Raw genomic sequence first — 19,209 nt, forward strand, 5'->3', positions numbered from 1 at the left:
GGTTCCCTTGATGCCTGGTTAACATTTGCTTGTTCTTTAATATTCAGCTCAGGATTAGCTACTCTGTAAAGCATTTTTTTTTTTTTTTTTCCGAGATGGAGTTTTGCTCCTGTTATCCAGGCTGGAGTGAAATGGCACGATCTCAGCTCACTGCAACCTCCGCCTCCTGGGTTCAAGAGATTCTCTTGCCTCAGCCTCCTGAGTAGCTGGGATTACAGGCGCCTGCCACCACGCCCGGCTAATTTTTTGTGTTTTTAGTAGTGATGGGGTTTCAACATGTTGGCCAGGCAGGTCTTGAACTCCTGACCTCAGGTAATCCACCTGCCTGGGCCTCCTAAAGTGCTAGGATTACAGGCGTGAGTCACCACGTCCAGTGGAAAGCATCTTCTGATGCTCTTGGACCCCATCTCTGTTACTCCTGCATCACCCTGTGAATGCCCCTACTCTGGCACTTACCTTTTTGTCATAAAATTGCTGACTTTCTTATCTGCCCACTCCACTGTGGGCTCCTGGAGAATGGTAACTCTACCTTATTCATTATTGAGTCCCCAATGTCTAGTGCAGGCCGATAGACAGCTGACCTTCAGTAACTGAGGAAAATGACCACATAAATAAAGACAATGGAAGATGTCATGTAGAGGGTGGAGGAGGGGAGTGAGCTTTGCAATATTTGCGGAATATGATGAAGCTAAGCTAGTTATTAGTGCTAACTCCCTGGGTGGTAGCATGGACTGATGACCTGCAGCATGCCAAGCTCACCTCAGAATTTATAAAATTCTGTCAGTTAATTTTGTCATCTTAAGGTTCAAAAAGCCTCAGTTCCTGGAGCTTAGAATGCAAACTCTGGTGGTTTTATGCGTTTGCTAAAGCATTAGCCCCAAAAGGATAAGTAAAACTTCACACTGGGCTGTTTTTGTAGAAACGTGTGGTGTCCTCTAAAGTATCTGACGATGAAACTCAGTGTGAGGATTTGAATTACCTATTATGTTGGTTGCTAATGGAGGATGTGGATAAGTTTTTGACCATGATGGCCTAATTTATTCATGGGATGTGGTCTAAATTTTCAAGATGTCCAACTGTCAATTTTAAAGGTGTAATTTTCAAGGGACTCTGTAGATAGCTTTATTTCTTCCCATTATACCTTAAGGTGAAGGACAATCTTGGCATTTTATATGTGAGCACCATATTGCCCAGGGAAGAGCATGGAATATAATTTTAATCCAATTCACCATTGAGTAAATAAATCTGTAGAGCTTTTGAATTCACCTATTTGATTACATAAATGCAGGCCATGTGTTTGCCTCCTGTTCCTCCCCACACACAAAAGTGGCTTGTTGCTCTCCTAAATGGGCCTACTAGTCTGACCAGCAACTTCTGTTTTGTTGCTCAGTTGACCACCTGTATTGTTGACTTAGAGAACATTATGTTCATCCACTTTGGCCAAACTAATATTCGTCATCAAAACTCTCTTTTTTATTCATCAAAGTCCAATTCAGATGACATCTCCCCCATGAAATCTCCCCTGATTAGTCATCAGAAGTGCTAATTTTTATCTGATGTTATTTTATACCACTCATATTGCACATTTATGAACTGACTTTGTACCTATTATGTTTGTTTTTCAAAGGTGAGGATTATGTGTTGCTTATTTTCATTTTCTCTAGAATATAATAAAGGATCAGGCTCAGAGTAGGCAATTAATGCATGTATGTTAAATTTAATAGAATAAAAAGTGAATTTTGTCTGTTTATTTATTTATTTATTTATTTATTTGTTTGTTTGTTTTTTGAGACGGAGTTTCACTCTTGTTGCCCAGGCTGGAGTGCAGTGCACGATCTCGGCTTCCTGCAACCTCTGCCTCCTGGGTTCAAGTGATTCTCCTGTCTCAGCCTCCCGAGTAGCTGGCATTACAGGCATGCGCCACCATGCCCGGCTAATTTTGTATTTTTAATAGAGACAGCATTTCAACATCTTTGTCAGGCTGGTCTTGAACTCCTGACCTCAAATGATCCACCTGCCTCGGCCTCCCAAAGTGCTGGGATTACAGGCGTGAGCCACCATGCCTGGCCATTTGTTATTGTTATGATTGTCTTGGCTCTCCAACTAAAGGATAAGTTCTTTGAAGTTGACACATAATAGTTTTCAATAAATGGTAGCTATGATGATGATGATGATGATGATGATGATGATGATGATAGCTATGATGATGATGATGATGACGATGATGATGATGATGACAATGATGATGATGATGACGACGGTGACGTTGATGTATACAGTTCTAGGTACACAGTAAATAATCATATCTTTAGATTGGCAGCTTTTTTTTTTTTTTTTTTGAGACAGAGTTTTGCTCTTGTTGCCCAGGCTGGAGTGCAATGGTGCAATCTCTGTGCACTGCAATCTCCGCCTTCCGGGTTCAAGCGATTCTTCTGCCTCAGCCTCCTGAGTAGCTGGGATTACAGGTGCCCACCACCATACCCAGCTAATTTTTGTGTTTTTAGTTGAGATGGGGTTTCACCACGTTGGCCAGGCTGGTCTCCAACTCCTGACCTCAGGTGATCCACCAGCCTCAGCCTCCCAAAGTGCTGGGATTACAGGTGTGAGCCACTGCGCCTGGCTAGATTGGCAGCCTTTAATTGATTAGCTAAGAGCAGTGTCTGAACTAAGAACCAGAAGAGCCAAAATATAGAAATGGCTAAAGGTGACCCAGGAAAGCTAGAGGCAAGATGTCAGATTGACTTTCCACAAAGGAGATTTTATATATCCAGTCAAACTTTGGATTTTTGGAAAACTATGTCTGAGGAACATAAATTCAAGTTGAGTAAAATGGCAAAGGCTGACAAAATTGGAAAATGAAGGCCAGGCGCGGTGGCTCATGACTATAGTTCCAACACTTTGGGAGGCCAAGGGGGTCGGATCACCTGAGGTCAGGAATTCAAGACCAGCCTGGCCAACATGGTGAAACTCTGTCTCTACTAAAACTACAAAAATTAGCCAGGCGTGATGGTGGGCACCTGTAATCCCAGCTACTCATGAGGCTGAGGCAGGAGAATTGCTTGAACCCAGGAGATGGAGGTCACAGTGAGCCAAGATCATGCCACTGTACTCCAGCATAGATGACAGAATGAGACTCCATCTCCAAAAAAGAAAAGGAAAATGAAAAACGATTAATCCATAAATGACACTAAAAAGATGAGTGATTTCAGTGCTTCTGAATGGTTACCATGTGGTTTCTTCTTTATTGAGAATTTCACCCTAAGATCAAGCCTCATGGCAAAGCCTTTGTGAATGTAAAAAAAAAAAAAAAAAAAAAGTTGACGTATGGGATAATTTGAGACACAGTGAAAAGCAATAATATGCAATAATATGCTAAGCTGGAAGAGAGTATGAGAATGTTGCAAAACATAGCGTCTAAAGGAGACTTGATGGCAGTGTAAGCCCTGATAAGACGATTTACGCTTTAGCCATGAAAAAGACAGAGAAAGAACAGGAACACTTAGAAAAGAATAAGACTGGAGACAGTGATGAAAAATGCCATATAGGCCGGGTGCAGTGGCTCATGCCTGTAATTCCAACACTTTGGGAGGTAGAGGCAGGAGGACAGCTTGAGCCCAGGAGTTCAGGACCAGCCTGGGCAACACAGTGAGACTACTGTCTATAAAAAATAAAAAAATTTAACCCGGCATGGTGGCATGTGCCTGTAGTTCCAGCTTCTTGGGGGGGTGGGAGGGTTGGGAGGAGGCTGCAGTGAGCCATGGTGACGCCACTGCCTTCCAGCCTGGGCCACAGAGCAGACCCTGTCTCAAAAAGAAAAAAAAAAAAGCTGTATAATATTCTTCTCACTGTAACCTCTGAATAAGGGAAACACCATAGACAAAGGTCCTTTCATTTGGGATAATGTCTGTTCCTTCACTACTTTAACTTACAAAATAGAGTTATGATGGGGGGAGGGGGGAGGGATGGCATTAGGAGATATACCTAATGTTAAATGACGAGTTAACGGGTGCAGCACACCAACATGTCACATGTATACATATGTAACAAATCTGCACGGTGTGCACATGTACCCTAAAACTTAAAGTATAATAAAAAAATGGAATTATGATAGCAGAATAGTTTCTAAAAGCCTTGAAGAGGCTATAGTTAAAATGAATCCTTTGAAACGGTGCCAAAAACACACATATTTCTAAATATTTAAAATGAAAGCATCTTTGTGCGCTTTCACTATGAGCTTTGCTCTTGTTCTAATAAAGCATTTCAGGATGATTCAGGCACTTAAAAATGTGTCAAATGGTCCTAACTCTATGGTTATTATCTATATAACCTTAGCTATCAGCTATGTTTATTTGTAAACTGTGAACACATGCATGTAAGTGTGTGCGCACACCCACACACTCGTGTCCCAATTAATCCTTGTGCTATGTTCGGATTGGCCATAGCCTGTCCACAAGGTTGGATCCATTAGTCCCGAAGAAGATGGCCAGTCACCTACAGGGCTTTTTTTGTGTGTGATGAAGTAGCAATTCTAATGACCATTTTAAGACAGGAAAATCAGTACTATTGCACTCCATAAGAAGTTAGTCAAGAAAGTGTTTTTCTCTCAATAGGGGAGTAGTTACATAAGTTATGGGAATACAAATCATATTACAGTGTATGCCTGCTGAAAAGAGTGGGGTAGAACAATACGTTTTGACATAGAAAGACCTCCAAGATATATTAAGTAATAAAAGCAAGTCTTAAAATGACATATGGTGTGACCTTAACTCAAATTTTATCTCAGAAATGCTGGGTTTCCCATATAAGCCCACTACCAGTCACTCACTGTAATCCATTATCTTATTTTATTTTCATCGTAACAGTGATGACTATCAGAATTTATACCATTTGCTTATATAGTAGTCCCCTTGTATCTGTGGTTTTAGTTTACCAACGTGCAAAAATATTAAATGGAAAATTCCATAAATAAACAATTTATAAGTTTTAAATTGTACACCATTCTGAGTAGCATGATGAAGTCTCTCGCTGTCTCACTCTGTCCCACCCAGGATGTGAATCTTCCCTTTGTCCCGCACGCATCTCCACGCTGTAGCTGCTACCCATCTATGAATCCCTTAGGAGCTGGCTGGCCTACCAGATAGATGGTCCCAGTATCACAGTGCTTGTGTTCACAGAACACTTATTTTCCTCAGTAATGTGCTCCAAAGCACACGAATAGTGATGAAGCTGTGAAGTACTTCCTTTTAGTTAAAAGGTGAAAGTTCTCAACTTAATAAGAAAACAAAAAAATCATATGCTGAGGTTGGCTAAGATCTATGGTAAGAATGAACCTTCTATCCATGAAATTAGAAAGAAGGAAAAAGAAACCTGAAAAGGCATTTAAGTTTGTGGGTAGAAGGCATGAACAGAGCGTGTTCTGATGGACAGCAATTGGTATAATCTGAGGTGTCAGGCATCCTCTTGGGGTCTTGGAACAGATCCCCTGTGGATAAGGGGACATGACAGTAGTTTTGTTTGTTAAATTTGTTGCCTGTATTTTTCCATTAGAATGTAAATTCAAGGTCCCTGTTTTGTTCCCAGCACCTAATATGCTTGTCACAGAGTTGACTCTCAGTGAATATCTATTGAATGAATAAATCATTGCTGTATGTGTGTGTGTGTGTATATATATACATATATATATATATATATATATATTTTTTTTTTTTTGAGATGGAGTCTCGCTCTCTTTCCCAAGCTGAACTGCAGTGGAGCCATCTTGGCTCACTGCAACCTCTGCCTCCTGGGTTCAAGCAATCCTCCTGGCTCAGTCTCCTGAGTAGCTGAGACTACAGGTGCTTGACACCATGCCTGGCTAATTTTTGTATTTTTAGTAGAGATAGAGTTTCACCATGTTGGCCAAGCTGGTCTTGAACTCCTGACCTCAGGCAATCTGCCTGCCTCAGCCTCCCAAAGTGCTGGGGGATTACCGGCATGAGCCACTGCATCCAGCCATATATTTTTAAAGCCCACATTTGTATATATGCACACGTATAGGTTAAAAAATGGAAAAAACATTGACAAGATACATATCAAACAGTTAATATGTATTACCTCTCCATAAGGGAAATTTGTATAGCTTAGTCTATTTCTGTACAGTGGAAATGTATTCATATATTCCTCGTTTAAATAAAATATATATATATATATATAGCCGGGTGCAGTGGCTCATGCCTGTAATCCCAGCACTTTGGGAGGCCAAGGTGGGCAGATCACGAGGTCAAGAGATTGAGACCATCCTGGCCAACATGGTGAAACCCCGTCTCTACTAAAAATACAAAAGTTAGCTGGGCATGGTGGTGCGGGCCTGTAGTCTCAGCTACTTGGAAGGCTGAGGCAGGAGAATCGCTTGAACCCAGGAGGTGGAGCTTGCAGTGAGCAGAGATCGTGCCACTGCACTCCAGCTTGGCAACAGAGTGAGACTCTGTCTCAAAAATAAATAAATAAATAAAATAAAAATGAAACATTAAGACATGAAACTGTAGCCCTTTTTACCTCTTTCTCAGTGGCAAAGAGCCATTAAATGAAAAGTTTAAAAGCTATATGGGTTCAAATACTTAAACATTGCAAAACTTTGTAATATTGACTATGTTAGAATGAGTGAGTGAATGTTTTTGAGGCAAGAAAAGTAGATTTATATTTTGTGACAATTTACAATTTTAGATTAGGGCAATAAAAGGACAAATCAAAACCCATTCAGTCAGAAGACTGTCCCACCGTGTGGAGGTGGGGGAGGGAACGTGACATAGAGTATGTTTTCTGCATTTCATTTTGTTTCTCAGTGATGCTCAGTTTAATTATGATTGAGTTGAATGAGATGGCTACTTAAACTAATATACAGTCTTGATTGTTTAAGTCTCCTTGGTAGCAGGAGATTATATAAAAATCCGGTTTATCATTTGAATGGGGAGGTGAACTTTCTTGACTGATTTTTTTCAGCAGCAATTTAGAGTCGTGGACTGAGTTCACTGACTAGTTATCTGAGAGTATATTTATTTGCATATTTTCCTTAATTGAATTGGGCATAGTGGTGACCCCATTTGCATTGCTGTGTATGTGCCACTTTAGGTCCTGATTAAACTGTCTGAAGTTTATGCTTGAGGGGAGGAGAGATTTCCATGCAGATTCCAGACATGTAAAATGGAAAAAGTCCATCTAATTATTTTGCAAAGACATGAAAGCATGAAAGCATGTTTAAGGGAGTGTATGAGTTTTCCTTCTGTAGTCATCCAGTCTTTAGTGTAGGGAGGAATTTGTTGATTAGGGATTGAGATCCCTCTCACTCTAAGAGCCCAGGCACTGGCTCTTAGTTTTGGGGTTAGTGTCTTTGGACAGAGTACAGCCTCTGACAGATCTCTGGGATGACTGCTGGGAGAGTTTACCACCCCCACTAACCCCTCGATGTCCCCAAATCTCTTTGTATCTCTTCTCTTTGTTTTTCTTCATGCCCCATTTCTTTTCCAGCCATTGGTCCCTCAAGCATTGACTGCTCTTCAGACAAAATTTGCTGCTGATCTTGGCCATGTTCAAAGTACATTTCCGTGTGTTGCAAGAGGTCACAGAGAGAATCAAAAGAGGAGGTTAATTCATAGTCAAAAAAGGAGAAGTTTTAATGGGCATGGGATTTCCGATTGGGGTTATGAAAAAGTTCTGTAACTAGATAGTGGTGATGGTTTTGCAACATTGTAAATGTACTTGGTGCCACTTAATTGTACACTTTAAAATGGTTAAAATGATAAAATTTATGTTATGTGCATTTTGCCACAATTTAAAAAAATGAGGCCTGGGCAACATAGAAAGACCACCATCTCTACAAAAGAAAAAAAAATAGCTGGGTATGGTGGCATGTGACTATAGTCCCAGCTATGCAGGAGGCTGAGGTGAGAGGATCACCTGAGCCTGGGAGGTTGAGGCTGCAGTGAGCCATGATCATGTCACTACACTCCAGCCTGGGAAACAGAGCAAGACCATGTCTCAAAAAACAAACAAAAAACAAAACAAAACATAAGGAAAAAACCCAAAAAACCCTTTTTCTAAAGTGATGCCCACATTTACAAGTTCTCTCCTATTTCTTTTCTTTTTTTTTTTTATTGAGACGGAGTCTCGCTCTGTCGCCCAGGCTGGAGTACAGTGGCGTGATCTTGGCTCACTGCAACCTCCACCTCCCGGGTTCATGCCATTCTCCTGCCTCAGCCTCCCGAGTAGCTGGGACTACAGGTGCCCACTACCATGCCCAGCTAACTTTTTTTGTATTTTTAGTAGAGACAGGGTTTCACCGTGTTAGCCAGGATGGTCTCGATCTCCTGACCTTGTGATCCGCCCACCTCGGCCTCCCAAAGTGCTGAGATTACAGATGTGAGCCACTGTGCCCGGCCCTCCTATTTCTTATGTCCCAAATTTTTCATTTAAAAATTTAATAGGACCTAACACACACAAACAAACACACACACACCCCACCACCACTACCACCACCACTAAACTTAAACAACTAGCAGGGGGCCCTGCTATTCATACGAATAGATGTTTGTGTTGACCAATGTGTGATCCCTCAGTTGGACGTTACTGTGGCCAGCAGCTTTCAGGAGGCTTTTCTGGGCTGAATAGAGATTAGGATGTTATGCTGTAAAATGCATCCAGGAAATTTTCTTTAGGCAAAGCTTTAGGATAGGATATATTGCTATGTATGTGTGTGTATACCTATGCATGTAGGTGCAAGACCTAAATCACCTGAATCTTGCCAATAAAAAGAGATACTTTGGGGCTGACTGATTCTTCATAAATAGCTTCTATTGCTTTCCAATTCAAAATGGAACTTTACTCATGGATTACTTTACTTTTCTGAATATAAATTATAGAACTCTACCACTGTACTTTTCAATCTCATTGAACTAGCCAAACATTAACAAGTAATTGCAGAATTGCAGAAAGCGCATAAAGCAACATTTTCAATTTTTTTTTTTTTGCCATGATAGGGCTGTGTTAAAGTCAGGTTCCCTCTGTTGGCTGAGATGAGTGTTGTAAGTCTGAACTTTGGCAATGTCAACAGGTTAGTTTTCGTGTGCTGTTACCCCACTACCTCTCTTACTTCATTACTCTCCTTTCTTCTACCTCCTAAAGGAACTTTATCCTTGGAAAAGAACTGAGCCTTGATTCTGCAACGTAGTCCTGGCAGGGAAGAAGAGCTACTTGCATATCAGCAGTGAAGCTTGGTTTTCCTTGATCTGGATGTAGAAAGCCCCTGACCTTAATGACACATATTGAAGAGACAGGGCTAGCGAGAACAGCTGCTTAGCTAATCACACCAGCAGATCAGCTCTGGTCTCAGGGGGTGCTAAGTAGAGCAGCCAGCTCACCCTCACAGGCACTGCTCTGTGCACACCCTGGATATCTTGTTCACATTTCTTTTCTGCAGTAATAGTTCTTCATTCATTGTGTACCGTAAGGATAGATTTCATGAGAAGGAAAAGGTAACTACAACTCAAGTTTTGCAAAAGATATTTGACATTTCTGAATTTCATTAAGGAATTTGATTAAGGAATCAAGCAAAACTGCTGATTCTAGTAGCCTGAGGGTGACAGATGGTCAGTTTTTCATCCCTGGGTATTAACAGCCTCATTCCTCTCACTCTTCTAAGGTTCCTTAAGATCTTTCCTGGATCTAGTCAAATCACTTGATAATTCAGAGGTGATTCTGTCCTCTTAGGTACTAGGATATGAATATGGTGCCTACAGATGCAGACATTTGGTGTCAGTGATATAGTGTGACAGGAAAGATGTCCTCTAAGAGTTAGATAAACACTTAGTCCTAGTGATCAAGAAGGTTTCATTTAAGAAGGAGTATTAATCATTGGGTTAGAGTGATTCTCTCCTGCTCCAGCCTCAGTCTGTTTAAGACAGAATTTACTCTTTCTGAACTCTTTGTTGTTCTAATACTACTGCTTTAATCTTAAAATATTCTAAAAATGTTTTGCTATCATAAAAATTTAGCTTAAATAATAGTTTGATGATGGTTTATTGGTTCAGGCAGGCTTTACTAAAAACATCTAAGATCAAGATTGCCTTCTGTTTTCTCAAATATTTCCAGAGAGGGAGGGTTTGTTACTTTTTTCAGCCTTTTAATGACTCTTTCAGAGCACAATCACTTGTGAGATGGTTTGTGCCTGTGTCAATGCAAACCTAAACCAGATAGGCCTTCTGCCATATCTTCTTGGCCAACTTATGTTACTTCCTTACAGTGCCACTGTGAAGAGGGTTGCCAGTAGCCCCCGCTTGCAGCACCTGCTCAGCAATGTCATAACTTGAAATATTTTACAACCTCATTGGAGAACCCGGGAAGAGTGTAAGGTAGAAAGGAGACTTTTTGATTATTTTGGAGAGCTGCCAGTCCTTTAGGCGGGTGGCCTGAAGAGGGAGTAAAGACACTCAGGGTCAAGGGTTCTCCAAGGTGACACTGTACCATTGTTCCAAGTCTGGTTTCCAAACCTTAAATATTTTTAGCCCAACAGAAAGAAATGTTTCTAAAAGGAGCTTTGCTGTCCATGTACTCCTAGGAATCAGACCATACTCAAAGCAACTACTGTCAAACAGGATTCATCTCTGACTTTGAACTCTTGTGTGTGGTGCTTCTTGGTATTAGTCCCTTCACACTGCATTTTCCTCTCTTATCTCTGGCTCTCTGTATTATATTCACTTCAGCTTGTCTACTCTCTTTTCACCTGCCTCTTCAAAGTAAATAGGTCTTAAATTACCTTCATCTTTCAACACTTTGCACCATATCAGTCCCTTCTAAGAGTTCCCAGTTGCTTCTTTACTCAGTTCTAATTTGGAGCCCCTACTAATTTTCCCTTATCTCTTCTTCCTTTCTGTATACACAGCTAACAACAATTGAGAACTTATTGTATGCACAGCATTAACATAGGAAAATTAAAAGCACAAAAGGTGTATCTTTTCAGCTATCCAATGTATTAAAGATATTTTGATACCATGATTGAGCCATAGAATTTTTCTGATTGCCCATTTATTAATTTGCCTTATTCCATTTTTAGACCAATTGACACGATAATAGCGAATAAGGCAGGACACACAGGGTTGTTGCTTGAAGAAGCGTATTTCAGGTAAATACATGCATCACTTAATTACTCTAGATTTTTGGCTCTTCAGATTTCAGTTTTCTTGTTCACTGCTGTATTTGCAGAGCCTAGCGCAGTGCCAGACACAAAGCAGTGACTTATAAATATTTGTTAAATAAGTAAATATATGAGTATTAGGCTGATAGGACATGCATTCTGGACCTTTACAACTTAAATGTAACACCCAATCTGAGTTCAAAATAATTTTAAACTTTATACATGTCTAGCTTTTTAAAAATGCTTTATGTGTTTTTAATATGCTTTAAAAATGTTTCAAAACATGCTTTAAAGAAACCAAAGTCTTCAAGAGACTTAATCTTTAATTTACCTTATATCTTAAAAGTAACCCCCAATCTGGGTTCAGAATAATGTTTACCTTTATACATGGCATGTCTAGTTTTTAAAAAAAATGCTTTATGTGATTTTAATATGCTTTTAAAATGTTTCAAAACATGCTTTAAATAAACCGAAGTCTTCAAGAGACTTAATCTTTTTTTTTTTTTTTTTTTTTTTTTTTTGAGTTGGAGTCTTGCTCTGTTGCCAGGCTGGAGTGCAGTGGCATGATCTCGGCTCACTGCAACCTTCGCCTCTCGGGTTCAAGAGATTCTCCTGCTTCAGGCTCCTGAGTAGCTGGGGCTATCAGCATGCGCCACCACGCCCAACTAATTTTTGTATTTTTAGTAGAGACGAGGTTTCACCATGTTGGCCAGGATGGTCTCGATCTCTTGACCTCATGATCAGCCTGCCTCACCCTCCCAAAGTGCTGGGATTACAGGCATGAGCCAGCGTGCCTGACCGAGACTTAATCTTTAAGGGCTGAGAATGAGCAGATATTCATTGTTTTAAATACATGTTTATTGGTGCCCACTATATCGTTTAAAACTGATGCTCATTTGTTCTCTTGTGAGTGAGGTGAGCTAACATTTAGTTATGCTCAATGCTAAATGCCCATATGTTCAGTATGCAGAGTGCAGCCTTCAGAGTCAAATTCTTCTGGTCTGAACCTTGGAGGGCTACTCACTAACTCTATGACCTGGGACCAGTTATTTTTCCTCTCTATGTCTCAGCTTCCTCATCCATTAGTCTGTAAAATGGTCAGAATCATTCAGCAAACCTCATAGAATTGTTATGAAAAGCAAACAAATTAGCATTAGGAAAGTTCTAAAGCGCAGCAGGCACCTCGCAGGTGCTTGTTAAGTAAAACAGATCTGTGGAATGCATCTAATAATGTCCCTACCTCATAGGATAGTTGTGAAAATTAAATGAGATATCTCCAAAACACTTAACACGGTGACTTGGTACCTGGTAAACGCTCAATAAATCTTATATTGCTATGTTTAATATAGAAGACATATTAAGATATTATAAAATAAACACATGTAACACCAGAGAACAATGAAGTGATGTGCTCAATGACATGAGTCGTAAATAAACCTAGACATCAGAAAAAAGGAAGAATCACTTCCCTGGAAGGTAAGAGAAGATCTTTCACGACATCAAGAATTAGTGGGGCCGGGCGTGTTGGCTCTCACCTGTATTCCCAGCACTTTGGGAGGCTGAGGCAGGCAGATCACTTGAGGTCAGGAGTTCAAGACCAGCCTGGCCAAACATGGTGAAACCCTGTTTCTACTAAAAATACAAAAATTAGCCTGGCGTTGTGGCACGCACCTGCAATCCCAGCTATTCAGGAGGCTGAAGCACCAGAACCTGGGAGGCGGAGTTTGCAGTGAGCCAAGATTGTGCCACTGCACTCCAGCTTGAGTGACAGCGCAAGACTCCGTCTCAAAAAAACAAAACAAAACAAAAAAGCATTAGTGGGAGGAGAATAACATAGTGAGTGGAAAGAGAATTTTTCAGGCAAGAACTGAAGGCAGCCCATGGCCCAGAGGACCGAAGGGAGAAGAGGAGAAAGGAAAAAGTGAGGAAGAGTGGTGTCAGGGCGCAGCAGGAAGTAAGTGGTAACGAGCTGGAGGGGGCCAAGCAATCGAATCCCTGGGAAGCCTGACAGCGGTGCTGGGAGTTGGGCACGCGCAGCAGACAGCATGCCAACCCCGAGGTACTCAGGCAGTGTGGTGTGCAAGGCCCTGTCTCGTCTTGTTTGGGTTGCCCTGGCCAAGATTGTCTCTTGCATCCGTTAACATGCGTTCCAGGGCCTGCATGCTTAAGATCCCTTTTATTCCTGCTTGATGCCCTTTGGCCCAAGAATTTACTACTCAGCTTTTATAACACTTTCTTAAAACTGCCTTTCTTCTGGTGAATGGCTGTGCCCCACTGACAGTTTTTTCCTGAAAGGAAATGATAAGGGAGGAAAAAGCTCCAGCTACTCCAAGTAGGCATTTTATAGGCGCTTGTACAAAGCGTGAGCCCTTATGTGTGCCTCACTTCCTCTCTCATTATTTTCTTTGGAATGGGAGCAAGTCATCATTTAAAAAATAACAATGATAATGGACTGGATCCTATCAATGATCCAAGGTCACTAAAATTCTCTTGCTATATCAATCCTTTTTGACCTGCCAGGCTTCACCTAAAAGGTGCACCTCAAGTATCTAAAGGATACACAGTTGATTTTCAGGGTTTTAAAACTCAGTCAAGCTGGCTAAAGGCTGAGTATATAACAAACTACTTTTCAGTCTTTGCAGGCCATGATCTTAATACTCTTCCATTTCAGTTTTGCAACAATTGGCGAATCAGGGATTATCACTTTGGTTACCTTTACTCATAGGTTTACAAAAAGAAATAGTCATAAAAGAGTTGGCAGTTTTGAAGATACTCATATATACAAACATAAGGGTCATCGTCATGGAGCATATGGCATTGGCTATTGCATTTGCTCCTCAAATGGGAATATTACATATGGAACTTTACAGAAACTACATACATGCGGAAGGTTATCTCCAGAAAATTAAGAAAGCCCTTTCCTAAAGGCTATAGTGGTTTTACAGAGTGAATAAAAGGAAGCGAGAGAAAGAAAATTGCTGACTTGGTATAGCTGAACTTAATAAGTGCTAAATTGCTAAATAGTAGCATCCTAGAATGATATTTATAGAATATTTTGTGTAAGACTTTATATGACCTGTTTTTAGATATTCTTCTTTTGGCCCTCAGAAGATCAGAGAAAGCTGGGTGGTGGAGGGGTGGTGGGGGGAGAATCTGTATTATTTTGTTTTAGGGTTGTTTGACATTTGAGCTTATTAATTAACTCTGATGCCTTCCAGTGAATTCTGCCAACTCACTGGACAATTTCTGTATAAATGAGGTGGGTCAGAAGGCAGCATTGAACAAGCCAAGACTATGGGCCAGCTTACGTTAACTCATTTAAACCTTACCATATCCCTGTGTGGTCAGAATTATCCCAATTTTATAAATAGGAGAAAAAGGGCTCTGAGAGTAAGGAATAATGAGTTGCCCAAATTCTTATATGACTCATGAGGGCCATGCTAGGACTCAAGCCCTGATCTCCCCAGCACACTGGATTCTTTTTTTGCATGTGGTAGCTGCTGGGACACATTCTCTTGCCTTGTCTCTCCTCTAGTCTCATAATGGTTCTAAGCTTCCCAAATCATTTTAACTCTGATTCTTTAACCCACTTCCAAATTATAAAAACTGAACTTATTTCACATTTACTTCTTTCAAAGAATCACTCAACATCCTACACTAATCTTTCATAAAATGGATTTTGTGATCAAGTAAGTTTGAGGAATACAGAACTTAGCACAGTTGGCCCTGTGCGGTGGGTCACACCTGTAATCCCAGCAATTTGGGAGGTCAAGGTGGGTGGATCACTTGAGGTCAGGAGTTTGAGACCAGCTTGGCCAACATGGTGAAACCCCCATCTCTACTAAAAATACAAAAAATTAACCAGGCATGGTGGCAGATGTCTGTAATCCCAGCTACTCAGAAGGCTGAGGTAGGAGAATCACTTGAACACAGGAGGTGGAGGTTGCAGTGAGCCAAGATCGTGCCACTGCACTCCAGCCTGGGCGACAGAGCAAGACTCCATCTCAAAAACAAACAAACAAACAAAACAAAAACAAAAAAACTTAGTACAGTTTACCAGTTTCTTTCACAAGCTATTTACTCATGTATTTATTCATCCTTTTATTCTGGGAGAACCTCTCAAGGGACTAGCTTTCCACAAAACTACCCATCTTGGTAGTGAGTCATCTTAGGCAAATCACTTTACCTCTTTGAGCCTAAGTTTTCCATTCTACATGTTAGACTAGAGATACTCTAAAGGTCCCTTCAGCTTTAAAACTTCCATGATATGGGCCCCCCCACCCCATGCCAAATCCAGGCATTTGTGCTACCACTATGAGCTTGCTAAGGATAGCCTAAGATTTTCTGAAAACCATTTATTCATTCATTCATGAAACATTTATTTATTAATTGTCAAGTACTGTGTTAGGTTCTGAAGATGAAAAGACAAGACATAAATAAGACAAATAAGATAAACTATCTGCCCTCTGGAGGGGAGACATATATGAACTGGTGATTAAAAAAAATACATAAGAGAGGAGTAGAAATATGCATAGGTAATACTGACACACATGAACTGATGATTTTTAAAAGTCTCAGCAAGAGAGAAGTAGAAACAGTTATAAAGACTCACGGAGGATCTGCCTCCTATTTGTGGGAGTTGTGTAAGGCCTAGTTGGAGGGAGAACACCCAATCTGGGTCTTAAGGGATGCGACAAAGGAAGGGAAGGTACTCCAGGCGGAGAGTAAACAGGAACCAAAGAAAGCACAGGGAGTTTAAACAGCATAATGTCTGCAGTGATCTACCAGAGTTTGGCACTGCTGGAATATAAAGTTATAAAATTCAAGTCAGGCGACTCTGAGCATAACGTCGTAGGAGTAGGCAGGGGCCAGATATTGAGGGCATTCTCTGTCAGATTCTTGAACTTCATCAAAGTGTGTTAGGGTTGAAGAGTTGGAGCCGGTGGAAGACTTGAAGCAGGGAAGTGACATGTTCACAGCTGCATTTTATACTGTTGTGTTGAAAGTAGATGCAAAGAGAGATAGGGAGACAAGTTTGGAGACCACTGAAGGTGTTCAGAGGCTAGGTAATGAGTGTCTGGACCGAGAGAATAATGGGGAAGCAGAGAAAGGAATGGATTTGAGAAATATTTAGTATTTAGTAGGTGTAATCTGCTCAGTCTAGTGATTGATTAGATGAAGAGGGCAAAGGAGAGACCATCACCTTCCAGTTTGGATGATTAAATATTTGATGTCAGTATAAGAGGAGGTGCTACTTTATGGAGAAAAATGAAGTGATGTGATTGATTTTGAACCTGCTGAGTGTAAGGTCTCTCTAAGACATTTGCAGATATCTTAAAATTTGAAGTTGTTATACCACAACCCCATTCTGTGCATCAAACTCAAATGGAGGTTTCATTTTGTGTAGAGGACTTACATTTAAGGACTACTCCATATTGCTGTTTATTTGATTTAGGTTGTTGGAATATTGGAAATAAATGGCAATTTTATTTTTAATAAAATATGAATATCAATTAAAATCATAAATAATTTCATTGTACTCTTATTTAACCACAGATTTATGAGGCAGGCAATAGACAGTGTTTATACTTATTGGTTTAAGTCTCGTTGTTTTTAAGAGTACAGTCAGCCCAGAGCGAGACTCCATCTCAAAAAAAAAAAAGTACAGTCAGCCTTCTGTATATGTGGATCTGCATCTGTGAATTCAACAAAAAATTCCACAAGTTCCAAAAACCAAAGAACTTGTCACGCACCAAGTACTACATTGAGTTCACATGAAATGATGTGTAGGTATTGTATCAGGTATTAAAAGTAACCTAGAGCCGGGTGTGGTGGCTCATGCCTGTAATCCCAGCACTTTGGGAGGCTGAGGCAGGCAGATCACAAGGTCAGGAGATCAAGACCATCCTGGCCAACATGGTGAAACCCCATCTCTACTAAAAATACAAAAAATTAGCCAGGCGTGGTGGCGGGCGCCTGTAGTCCTAGCTACTCGGGAGGCTGAGGCAGGAGAATGGCGTGACCTGGGTGGTAGAGCTTGCAGTGAGCTGAGATCGCACCACTGCACTCCAGCCTTGTCGACACAGCGAGACTCTGTCTCAATTAAAAAAATAAAAATAAAAATAAAAAATTAGCTGGGTGTGGTGGCGGGCACCTGTAATCCCAGCTACTTGAGAGGCTGAGGCATGACAATTGCTTGAACCCAGGAGGTGGAGGCTGCAGTGAGCTGAGATCGTGCCACTGCACTCCAGCCTGGTGACAGAGTGAGACTGTCTCAAAAAACAAACAAACAAACAAAAAAAGTAACCTAGAGATGATTAAAGTATGCAGGAAGATATGTGTAGGTTATATGCAAATACCATGTCATACCATTTTATATAAGGAACTTGAGCATCAGTGCATTTTGGAATCTGCAGAAGGTGCTGGAACCAATTTCCCACAGATCCCATGGCACTATATGTATTGTTGAAAGAAAATAAACCTATACCCACTAGTGTAGATTTATGTTTTTTACTAGTACGATCAAACACAATTTAAAAAGTTTTCTTTTTACCAAATCCTTAACATCTGCGTAGATGAATTTAAAAGATTATAAATTGGCCAGACGCAGTGGCATGCGCCTATAATCCCAGCACTTTGGGAGGCCAAGGCAGGTGGATCACCTGAGGTCAGGAGTTTGAGACCAGCCTGGCCAACATGGTGAAACCTTGTCTCTATTAAAAATACAAAAATTAGCCTGGCATGGTGACAGCACATGCCTGTAGTCCCAACTACTTGCCCAGCTACTTGGATGGTTGAGGTAGGAGAATCGCTTGAACCCAGATGGAGGAGGTTGCAGTGAGCCAAGATGGTGTCACTGTACTCCAGCCTGGGTGACAGAGTGAGACTCCATCTCAAAAAAAAAAAAAGAAAGAAAGAAAAAGAGATTATAAATCTACTTTTCTGAACTTCATATATGCCAGGTGTTCCAAGTTCTGCAATACCTTAAAGCCAAGAAACTAACTCCTCACTTTCCCAGCTGTCATGGTGAACTGAATCATTTTCTACATGGCTCTTCTCATTTCTTTCTGAATGCACTATTTAAAGACTTCCAGCTGAATAGATTCTGCAGGATCTTTCTATGGGTTAGGAATATGGTCTGCATAGGAACTGGCCCAAATATTCCTCACTGGACATTGCTATCAGCATGAACCAGATCCCAGTGTTTGGGGCTCTAGTAGCAAGTAGGTCTATACATACTGGAAGCAGGTGACGGGAATGTTAAGGGAAAAGGGGGCTGATGAAAGATGAGAAATAATAAATGCAAGAAAAAAAAGTCTCTTACCAGGCTCTTGTTGTATTTTGTGGTTGTTTTTAAACCAAGTGATCTGAGGCTCGGGGACACCGTTAGCATGACAGTCTAAAGTGGTGGAACTGCTGATGGCCACTGTGTGATCACTGAGGTTTCGCAGGAGGTATGGTGCTTCCTGATCTAGTGAAGAAAGAAAGGGAGCTGTGATTACTCGTCAACTTTATTCTTGTATTGTCTATGCATATCAACATTTAAAATATACAGAGAAACAGCAAAACTCAACTATTAGGTTTCATTTGCATTTGTTCACTTTCTCTTCAATCATTAACCTGCTGCTTCTACTTTAATAAGATGCTACGATAAATTGAAATTTATTACAACACAGTGAAATCAAGGACTAGATTTTGTATTTTTAGATTTCAATACAAAGGCTTTTGCCTAGCTAGCTAGTTTCCTTCCTTTTTTTGAGAGGAGCTTTTCTAAAACTCAAGGATTTTGCATAATAGTTTAGGAGCTATAAATCAAAAACATGGTTTTGTGTATAGTCTTGTAATGATTTTTATATAAATATATAGTGTTGTAGTGATAGGCTAATATAATTTTCTGTGAGTTTTGATTGATGTATTTGTGGGGGCGTGTTTGTGTTACTCAACTGTCAGTAACCTAAGTTGTAAGGCAGCAGACCAAACAGGAGAATTTCTTGAACTTTGAAAGCTTTATTGGTTCTTTCCTTCCTCCATTCCCTTCCCAAATG

At 40.6% G+C, this 19,209-nt stretch overlaps 1 protein-coding gene across 3 annotated transcripts in view; it reads right to left on the minus strand.

Moving 5' to 3' along the window:
- The window catches only part of FLT1 (fms related receptor tyrosine kinase 1), a 194,464-nt gene that overhangs the window by 65,963 nt on the left and 109,292 nt on the right, over positions 1-19,209 (minus strand). The window contains exons 14-15 of one of the 3 annotated variants that reach the window (XM_019039817.4): positions 18,489-18,635; positions 1,702-2,281 (exon numbers count right to left, since the gene is read on the minus strand). In XM_019039817.4, coding sequence (XP_018895362.1) covers positions 2,199-2,281; positions 18,489-18,635 — 230 coding nt within the window. In that variant the 3' untranslated portion in view covers positions 1,702-2,198. Of the gene's footprint in view, positions 1-1,701; positions 2,282-3,121; positions 3,284-18,488; positions 18,636-19,209 lie in introns of those variants that run through there. The other 2 variants (XM_055359731.2, XM_031001276.3) reach the window with 2 other exon arrangements.

Source organism: Gorilla gorilla, chromosome 14, assembly GCF_029281585.2.
Source record: "Gorilla gorilla gorilla isolate KB3781 chromosome 14, NHGRI_mGorGor1-v2.1_pri, whole genome shotgun sequence".
Lineage (NCBI taxonomy): Eukaryota > Metazoa > Chordata > Mammalia > Primates > Hominidae > Gorilla > Gorilla gorilla.